This window comes from Aegilops tauschii, chromosome 3 (genome assembly GCF_002575655.3).
Source record: "Aegilops tauschii subsp. strangulata cultivar AL8/78 chromosome 3, Aet v6.0, whole genome shotgun sequence".
Taxonomy (NCBI): domain Eukaryota; kingdom Viridiplantae; phylum Streptophyta; class Magnoliopsida; order Poales; family Poaceae; genus Aegilops; species Aegilops tauschii.
In genome coordinates, this window is record NC_053037.3 from 279,484,823 (window position 1) to 279,495,257 (window position 10,435).

Below are 10,435 nucleotides of genomic sequence, written 5' to 3' on the forward strand. Positions count from 1 at the left end.
AAATATTTCAAAAGCCCGTGGCAACGCACGGACATTCTACTAGTCATCCTTATTGTAGTGCTCAAGTTGAATTGAGCAATAGAGAAATAAAGCTAATTTTGCAAAAGAGCGTTAGTAGATCTAGAAAGAACTGGTCTAAGAAACTTGATGATGCATTGTGGGCATACATAACTGCTTATAAAAATCCTATGGGTATGTCCCCTTATAAAATGGTTTATGGAAAAGCATATCATTTTTCTCTTGATTTAGAACATAAAGCATATTGGCAATTAAAGAACTTAACTATGTTTTCAAACTTGCTGGTGAAAGGAGGTTATTTCATATTAGTTCTTTAGATGAATGGAGGACACAAGCTTATGAAACTGCTAGGTTATTTAAGGAAAAGGTTAAAATATGGCACGATAGAAGAATACAAAAACGGGATTTAAAACAGGAGATCGAGTTTTATTATACAACTTCCATTTAAGATTCTTTCCAGGAAAGCTTCTCTCTAAATGGGAAGGAGCGTATATCATTGAAGAAGTTTATCGTTCTAAAGATATCAACATAAACAACACCGAAGGCACTAATCCGAAGGTGGTTAATGGGCAAAAAATTAAACATTATATCTCAGATACACCCATTAATGTTGAAACCAATATTATCCAAACTATGACACTAGAAGAGCACATAAGGGAAACCTCCCAGAATGCTCCAAAACCCTGAAAAAGGGGTAGGTACGTGGTACAGTAAGTAAACCGTCTCCAAAAGTTCCATAAAAGTACTTTCTGTCCATTTTGGAATATTTAAAAAATTAGGACAATAATAAACAGTCTGAAAAGTGCACGAGGGAGCGACAAGCCCGAGGGACGTGCCCTACCCCCTGGGCGTGCCTCCCGGACTTGTGGCCCCCTCGTGGACTTTCCCGACTTTTTTTTTCTTCTATGTTATTTGTCCTGCACGAAAAAAATTCATTATATATACTTCCTGATGTTTTGACCACCATATCACGAGGTTCTCCTCTGCCTTTGTTTCGTGCTGTTTTCTGACAGATCTTAAGGTATGTCATCCCAAGATTCGGTTGGAGAGAGCCATGCTTCCCATGCTGTTGCAAACCCAAGAGTCTATGATGATGAAGACCATTATGGATGGTCGATCAATGAAGATGTCGAAGCTGACTTAAAGAGGTTCGATTCCGTGGAGCAGGAGGAAACCTCTCGACCACCGCCCAGGAACAGGCATGTGGAATATGAGGGATCGAACTTGCCGGATACGGTTAAACTCCCCAACACTAAATTTATTCTTATCATAACATGAAAAAGAGCGTTGCTTCATCTCCCTCAGCCATGAAAGACCCTGGGTGGATGGTGCATTAACTATTATCTGGAAGCTCTAGAAGGAAATTATGGATCTTAAGCACTAAGTCAATAAGATTGAAGAGGAAAATCGCATCCTCAGGGACATGATCGCCAAGAACATCCCATCACCATCACCAAAGAAGGAGACTTGAGCACACGGGCACGGGCACTCCCCTTGGCTTGTGCCAAGCTTCCACAGGTGCCTCGGTATCGTATCACCACCACTTTATCATCATTATCTATCTTAGTTTGATCCTTAGTTATTTTCTAATTTAGAAGAATAAAGTTTTAGTATGGTCTATTTCCGAGTGCTTGCTTAGTGATCTATCTATCTATCTATCTATCTATGTAATCGTGTGCGAGATATTAATAAAGAGTAGTTTGAGTTTTGCTTTGCTTTGCTTTCTTTTTTCAATCTGAGCAATGGAAAGTAAAAGAATAAGAATATCATATGCTACTCCCATGGGGAGTAATGACTTCACATAAAAGAAGTATAGTTGATAAAATTTGTTGGAAGTTGACAAGCATAGCATTGGTCATTGGTGTAGTTCATGAAAAAGTGGTGAAGAGAGGTCTCACATATAAATATACTATCTTAGACATCTTTTATGATTGTCAGCCCCCATAAAATATTTTATATCAATTAGTCGACGTTGGACAAGGAAGACAACGTAAAGAGTTATGGTTGTTTACATTCACATATAAGTTATATTGCTATGGATATTCTAACATGTGGTGCTTGTCTACGATCTTTTGCTAGCCTGCAATTCGCACTAAGTAGAGATACTACTTGTGCATCCAAAACCCATAAACCCAGTTTCATGTCATGAGAGTCCACCATATCTACCTATGGATTGAATAAGATCCTTCAAGTAAGTTTTCATAGGTGCAAAGCAATAAAAATTGCTCCTAAATATGTAAGATTTTTTATTGTAAGGGAAAATAAGCTTTGACGATCTTGTGATGGTGAAGAAATAAAAGCAACAGACCGTGTAATAAAGGCTGCTATCACAAGGGGAAATATAAAGTAACGTTCCTTTGTATTAAGAGCTTGCACATCCAAAAGCAAAGCACATGACAACCTCCGCTTCCCTTTGTGAAGGGCCTATCTTTTACTTTGATGTATTTATTTTTCTACAAGAGTCAATAGTGTTCATCCCTATTCCTCTCTATGTACTCTCTAGTGACAAGTATCATGTGGCAGATAGATCCAGATAGATATATATATACAGTTGGATCTAGGTGATCACGAGTTATTATTGTTGACATTGCCCTTGAGGTAAAAAAAGTTGGGAGGCAATACCATAAGCCCCTATCTTTGTATGTGTCTGACTAAGACTTTTGCTCTATAAATATGCCTTGAGTGTCAGCAATCATAGAAGACTAAATGATGGTTGAGTATGTGAACTTGCTAAACATTGCTCTTACATAGACTCCTTTTGAAAATATAATGGATTGTAATTGTTTCAATGACTGAGATCATAGTTTGTTAGTTTCCAACAAAGTTTATGTTTCATACTTTAGCTTGTGATGAATTGTTACTCTAGCATGAGAAGTTTAATGATGATATATTGCTGCTATGATAATGACCATGATACTTCCATGTCCATATTTTATTTTTATCGACACCTCTCTCTCTAAACAGGTGGTCATGATTATCGATATCGGCTTTCGCTTGAGGACAAGCGAGGTCTAAGCTTGGGGGAGTTGTGTCGGCGTGGAAGCAGTATTACCTATGGGGCAGGGGGCCCTTTATGGTTCGGCATGGGGACAACCACGTTGCACAAAGAGCAGAAGCAATAGGGAACGACGCGGCGGTGGACATCTCGCTTTTTACCTAGGTTTGGGCCGTTTTGCGGCGTAAAATCCTACTCCTGCTTTGGTGGATTGATTTGGAGGTGGACGAAGGCTCGACACGCTCTCGCCAGGCAAGGGTGCCTCGGGGAGAGCGACGTGAGCTTACAAGTGCAGGGGGTCAAAGTGTTCGAACCCTTTGCTAGGTTGCCTCGGGCCTCCTTTTATAGGTTAAGGGGTGACCACAGTGGTAAAATAGTCATTTGGGTGTGATTAGATACCTAACAGTGCTATCATACCTAACTTTGGCAGTTAGGACAAAGTGCATTAAATGCACTACTAGCTGCCATGTTGAGGGCGAATCCCGGCAAGCCTGTTGCGCAGCTTATCCGCCTCTTCTCATCAGCTTGAAACGCCTCCATGACGGGTGTCAATAAAGCTAATCTCTTCTCTTTGATGCTGCCACGTGCCTGATACGATCCACCTGGTTGCTTAGCACCTTGACACCACACTGATAAATGACCTGGGTGCGATCGGGTGGAGCGATGTCGTCTTGGTGATGATCCTTTGAAGGAGCTTGGCGGGGTTTGATCTTGGCGGCCTCGACAAGCCTACCGGGGTGAGTCTGGGCTTGTCCTCGGGTGCGGCCTCGACCTGACCAGGCTCTCTTGCCCGGCAAGGGAGGCCCTCCCTAGGTGGCCTTCTGCATTCTTGTTCTTCTTAATTCTCTCCTTGATCTCACGAAGAGCGACTTTTCTGGCTTGACTTGATGCCATACCTTGGAGATTGACTATGCGATTGTCGCCATGCGTGTGCATGGGTTCGGTCAGCAAACATGGATGTTTGTTGCACCGACAGGAGGCCCCGGGCCTGGCCCACACGTGCTGCTGGGCATCGTTGGGGTAGGCGCTAACAATGCACAGGCTGGCAACATGACCTTGCCGCGGCAGGATCCAAGCCTCTGATATTTTCTTTGCTTCTTCATTAACCTGAGATTGAATCAATCCCAGGCTCTACGCAATTCGTGTGATGTCAGACGATGTGGGTCTACCCATGTAACGAGCCAGGCGACACCCCATGTTCGCGGGGAGTTAATTGAAATGCCCGCGCATGACCCCGTGGGAGGGGGTAACTACCATTTTACTCTTCCCACCATGCCTACCATTTCCACCATGTACGTTGCATGCATTGCGCCAGGTAGGTGGTGCGCGTGTAGGGTACGAGAATGAGTGTCATGGCAGAAAGTATGGTGCCTCGGATTGGCGTGGCAGGGCGGTCGGCAAATCTGGGTGCTGTCAGTGGCACATATGCATCGGATTGGCGGAACGAGGCGGTTTCCACAGGATAGTGGGGAGCCACCCCCTTGCCACGCTCTGCTATAAAAAGGGATCGCGGAGGTGAATGAAAGGGCTCACCCACGCATCTTCTCCTTCTCCTTCTCGTGCCCTTCTCGCGTCCTTCTCCCATCATGGTGAGAGGAAGAGGGCGCGCTCAAGCTCTGGCGGCGGCAACGAGGGCCTCCTCTCGGCACCGCATCCCCGCCCCTGTTGGGGACGGAGGGGCAGGACCTAGTGTGCAAGGTGGTGCCGCAGGACGTGGTCGTGGCCGGCGTGGTGTTTGGGGCTCGGGAGGACGTGGCAGTGCTCCGGTCGCCCCTCCCCCCGCCGCCCTGACTCCAATGGAGGGCCATGTCGGGGACACGCCGCTGGAGTTCATTGTGAGGCTGCACGAGCCCCTACGCAGCCGTCTTCGGCTTCCTGGTCCTTCTGCAAGGGTGATGGAGGTTGAACAACCACACGGGTTCAAGTTGCACATGAGGGGTTGCTGTAATGGCAACATGCTGGTGGATGTTGAGTTCGCTGCACCTCATGTCATGCTTCTCTAGCGTGGCTGGAAAACTTTTGCACGTGCCCATAGCTTGGCGGAGGGGCACGTCCTTCATTTTAAGCTAATGGAGGCTCATCTGCTATCCATCAAGGTCTTCAGGCATTCGAGTGCTCTCTTAGGGTGCTGCACGGAGAGCTCAACTGATGACGAAAGCTCCTCCTCGAGCGACAGCGACGAAGAGGACACTGATGGCGAAGACGACGGCGCCGAGCCCCCGGTCGTCAAGCGTGAAGCCGACGACTCAGACTCCAGCTAAGCGTTGGACGCACTGTCACCGTCAGCTAGGCGCCGGAAGCACCACCATCTGCAGCTGGATCCCCGAGAGAGCGATTTGCTGGGGGTGCTTGGCCCGGTCGACTCCGCTTCCACCAGATGGACCTCGGGAGGCTTCCTCGTGGACTCCGGCTTCGTCTTCCCTGCCGGTGTCCCTCCTGCCGCGTTCCTCTGGTCCCAGCGAGGGTGACCAGGTCATCGCCTAGCCACTTCCCCCGTCTCCGGCCTCTTCTTCCTTGCCGGAGAGGCGCCCTCCCAAACTTGTCAGGCTGCATCCCGCCGGCCTTGACGGGGTCAGGCTGGGCTTCTGCCCAGGCGCTCCTTTTGCCCTCTTTCCTTCTTGATGCAACTCTTAGGAGGAGAGGGACAAGAAAGGCATTACGGGGCACTTATCATTTTCCAATTTAAAAGATGTAGGCACTAGCCAAGTTTTTATTTCAAATCATGTAATCCTCTACCCATGTTTGTACCTTGTATGCATTGGGATGCTATCTTCAGTCTCCAGACGGACCGCACCAGGTCTGGTGACACGTACTACCCGGTAAGGGCCTTCCCACTTTGGTGTCAACTTGTTTGAACCCTTGGCAGACTGAACACGCCTAAGGACAAGGTCACTTTCCTCAAGGCTCCGGACGTGAACCCTACGGCTGTGATAGCGGCGTAGGGCTTGCTGGTATCGTGCAACACTTACATCTGCATGGAGATGGTCCTCCTCGAGGAGAGTGACATCATCATGCCGTAGCTGGTCTTGCGCTAATTCATCGTAGGCAAGTACCCGAGGTGACCCGTATATGAGTTATGTGGGGAGCACTGCTTCTGCCCCCTATACTAGGTGTCGTTGACAAAACCGACAGACCTCGGGGTAGGGGTCCCGAGCTGTGGATCTAGGATCGATGGGGAACAAGGGACGACGAACACAGTGTTTACCCAGGTTCAGGCCCTCTCAAAGAGGTAATACCATACGTCCTACTTGATTGTATTGGATGTATAATATGGTTTACAGAGTAGATCTACCTCGAGATCAGCATGAGCTAAACCCTAAGGAGATGAGGTGATGAATGTAGCTCTAGCCCTAAGACTAAAACCCCTGGTTTATATAGATACCGGTAGGGTTAGGGTTACCGAAGATAGATTACAATAAGGGTTTAAAGAGATCCTACGCCTTCTTAGCTTGGAGGGCACACCATGGCTTCATAGATCTCCTGTCACTATACGGCTCCACCAGTCCGGCCCATGTACAATGTGCCGTCGCCCCGAGGACCCCTTAGTCCATGACTCCCTCAGTAGCCCCCAAACTTGCCTCCAACGCCAAGGCTTGTATCCGGCATCCGCTCATCCGACTAGTATTCGGCTTGCGAGGCGAGTTCTTCGGTATGTTTTACCCATGTTCGGAACCAAGTGATGTCCGGGATCTGAAACGGCAGTTTTACTTAACACCGCAGGCAATAATAAACAAATACCGTTCAAGTGTAAATGGCCTTCATCTGATAACTTTTTCTCCTCCAACGAAGAGTTTCTTCCGGCCATAACTCTGAGCAGTTACTATTTCTCGAAGCGCGGCTCGAGGCTGACGCCACGTCTGGCACGTCCCCTCGAGTTGGAGATCGTGTCCCGTTTTTTAGGGGATATGGTTAATGATTTCGATTACCCTCCCCGCACATAACGCCACGAGCATATCGGGAAGTGGAGAAGCCAATGGCGTGGAAAAAGGAATCCCAGGCCTGTCAACAGTCTATAAAGGGGGAGCTATCACAGTTAGCAACCCACTCCTTCTTCCACCTCCCGCTCACGCAGATCCTTAGAGCTCCAGCTGCCCTTTCCTCTGCTTCGACCGCAAACCCCTCTTTGGCTCCTTCGACCATGGCTGGATCTGGAGCCAATGGGAAGTGGGAGGCCTCCAGAGTCACCGAGGGGGACATCTTGAAGCTGAAGGAGGCCGGCTATTTGTCAGCCAACATCGCCCATCGGGCCCGCAAAGAGGGCCAGATCATCCCCACGCCCAAGTCGGGCGAAAGGGTCGTGTTCCTCCCCCATTTTCTCAGGGAGCTACCAAGGGGGTTGATGTTCTTTTACGGGCTAGACTTTCATGATCTAGCACCCAATTCCCTCCTCCACATCTCGACCTTCATCGTCTTATGTGAAGCGCTCCTTCAAGTTCAGCCGCACTTTGGTTTATGGCTGAAGGTGTTCAACGTCAAGCCCAAGGTGGTTGGCGGCGAGCATGTGGACTGTGGAGGGGCCATGATTAGTAAACTAACACAGGTCCAGTGGCCGGACGGCCACTTCGTCGACACCGTATAGATGTGGCAAAATGAGTGGTTTTACATCACCGAGCCGAAGGAGGCCGCATGGGGAGCGGCCCCCGCATTCAGGTCCGGACCCCCTACCAGATTGGCCTCATGGACCACCAAGAGCCCGGACTGGGGGTGTGTCGCTCCCACAAAGGCGTTGCAGAAGCGCGTCGACAGCATAATAGAGACCAGCGCGAAGCTGGTTGATGTGGTCCAGATCATGCTCCACCCTTGAAAGGAGAGGGCCAGGCCTATGTGGGAGCATGAGCCCGAGGATCCGGCCACCGTGCGACACCTTTACAGCACGACTCCTGATAAAATATGGGGCCAACTATTCCAGCCCAGAAGGAGTGGCCGGTCGAGGGGAAGGACATCGGCCTCGACGCCGCGAACCCCCCAAAGGAGGTGAGCAACACTCTTTGCACGAGGAGTGTCCGGATATTCATACCGCGTTTGGTTCGGCCTGACCTTGTTATGCGGATTTGCAGGGCAACTTGCCAAGGCCCAGAAGATCAGCAGCTCGGCACCACTGCCGGAAGAGCCCAGGTCAGAGCAGCTGGAAAATCTGCTGGTCGTAGTGCCTTATAAGGCGCCCGTCGAGAAGGGCAAGAAAGAAGTACCAAAGGCCAGGGAGCGCCTCCGCCGCAGGGTTCGTCCGGGCAACCGGTCCGGAGACGCTGCGGCCTCATCCGTATAGGATGGGGATGAGAACGAGGAGGAAAGTGCCTCCTCACACTCGAAGAAGAGGGCGGCGTCCAGCGACGTCGAGGAGGTTCAACCTCCTCAAGCCCGGAGGAGGTCGATGCCACCATGGCCGAGGCCAACACCTCAGTCGTTGAAGACCAGGGGGATGCTTCCCTCCTGCTAACACAGGGAGGGAGTCCGGACCATCCAGACCCCCTCAGCCGCTTGCTCCTGAGCCCCCAAGGCCCTCGATGACACACGCTCCCCCTTAGAGCAGCGAAGGGGTCGGGGGGCCAACGCCAGCGCCAAACACCTCCACACGGGCAGCGGCTGGCTGGCTAGTTGCGCTGGAGGAGTTGGTGAACATTCCGCCATCGTTGATGGACACCGCACTCTTATGAGTGTGGTCATGGAAGGTGTTCGGTCCGTCCAGTCCAGACTGAACGATGTGGTTCAAGGCCTTCTTACAGGCTTTGAGGTAAGTCAAGTAATGTTCCTTTCTCATAGAGCGGTTGTAATTTTTAGTTTGGGTAGGCCGTGTACGTAGCAGCCCCCGGGACTCTGCAGGAACTTCGCAGAAGCCTGCAGAGGATCAAAGTTGGTAGGCCGATTAATAATCTCGACATTTCTTTTGCTAATGCAGGCATCTTCCGTGGCCGCGGCTGCTAATGCTGCGACACTTGAGGAGATGGATCGGAAGCTCAAGATTTCTGATAAAGAGCTGGACCTTGTCAACAAACGGCTTGACGAGGCACAAGGTAGGCCCTATAACGAGATGTGTATTTGCTCTATGCTTGATATTGACTATCCGGACTGCATACTAATCCTTTATCGCGATGGCCCTCTAGCTGCCGCCGCCGAGATCGAGGGCTTGAGGGAGGCCTTGAAGAAAGCCGAGGCAGAGGCGACCGCGAAGAAAATGGCCACTGAGAAGGCGGTGGCTGAGCTTGAGAAGGCCAAACTTGCGGCCGAGCAGCACGAGGCTCGGGTGACCGAAGTCCAGGTGGAGCTCCAGGATGCCGCCAAGAAGCTGGAGGCCCTTGAGAAGGAGTAGGAGGAGCGATCCTCCCGGTTGTCCAAGGCAGAGAAGGAGCTCCAGGAGGCAATGACCAAATCGCGAGGTGTCTGGGAGGAGCTTCGCCAAGTCGGGCAAATTGCAAATGGTAAGAAATACTTACTGCAGAGTGTGTTCGGAGGCAACAAGTTCGCCCTTCTTATGCGGGTCTGGCGCTCCGCAGGCGTCTTCACTAAGCTTCCGAAGAATGTGGCAGCAACGGTGAAGCACTACGCCACTCTTGAAGATGACTCCACCCAACGGCTCTTCTGGTTACAGTTTCCGGACTCTGAGAGCCCCCCCGACTCTAAGCGATCAAATGAAGCAGCTGATGGAGATGCATCGGATGTTGGAGCTGGCCGTGAAGGACCTCTATGTCAGACTGTGGCCGGCCGGGCCCATTCCGGACACCTACTTTGGCCTTGTGCAGAAGCTGCGGGAGGTGCCGCTCCGGATTGACGTCGTAAAGCGGTCAGCGTGCCTTGAGGGGGCAAGGCTTGCATTTGCAAACACCATGGTGCATTGGCTGAAGATTACTCCGATGGAGATAGCCACTGGTCCTCCGCCCAAGGGGAAGGAGCATCGCTGCCCTGAGCAGTACTTTGCACAGGTGATGAATGGGGCGCTGGCGATAGAGGGCTAGTGTTCGAAAGATGTAATATTTGAGTGATTGTGTTAAGTTTGTAGAAAGTGGACCTTGTGCTTTATAATGCATCTGCCTGACTTGTTTTATATTGTCATGATTTAATTTTGACTCATGTGCGGCCGTATGTTTATTCTGAAAGCTACCAGCTGTCGGCTAGCCCCCAAGTGAATATCACGAGGGGTATTTCGTCTCCGCACTATTACCCTTAGCCAACGTCTTGGTACCCAGAGGCGGTAGTAACCAGGCAATCGGGCTATTTGGTTTTATTGCTTTCACTTAGCCGTAGGAGCTTGACGGTGGGGACTAGGGACTAGCCCCTGGTGTATTGTTGTCAGGACCCCGATCCAAAGTCACACCGATCTAGCATGTAACACCTCATATCACTTTGCGGCCTCACGCACGGTATCCCCATGGGTGCCACCTTACCTGGCCCGGGACCGTTTGCGCCTTTTGGCTCACGTACATGATA

The 10,435-nt window shown here is 50.3% G+C and overlaps 1 protein-coding gene across 1 annotated transcript; it reads left to right on the plus strand.

Annotated features, from left to right (window-relative positions):
• The first annotated feature begins 4,601 nt into the window (after window positions 1-4,601).
• On the plus strand, window positions 4,602-10,068 carry LOC141020980 (uncharacterized). Its single transcript, XM_073495932.1, has 2 exons — window positions 4,602-9,024; window positions 9,115-10,068. The coding sequence occupies exons 1-2, from the start codon at window positions 8,904-8,906 to the stop codon at window positions 9,318-9,320; spliced, it is 327 nt and encodes a 108-aa protein (XP_073352033.1). The 5' UTR covers window positions 4,602-8,903; the 3' UTR covers window positions 9,321-10,068.
• The last annotated feature ends 367 nt before the right edge of the window (window positions 10,069-10,435 follow it).

Excerpts from the sequence above, each read along its gene's own strand:
- LOC141020980 (XM_073495932.1), top strand. The coding sequence starts at position 8,904 with ATGCAGGCATCTTCCGTGGCCGCGGCTGCTAATGCTGCGACACTTGAG. Across the intron at positions 9,025-9,114 it reads ACGGCTTGACGAGGCACAAG|CTGCCGCCGCCGAGATCGAG; the intron begins GTAGGCCCTATA and ends ATGGCCCTCTAG.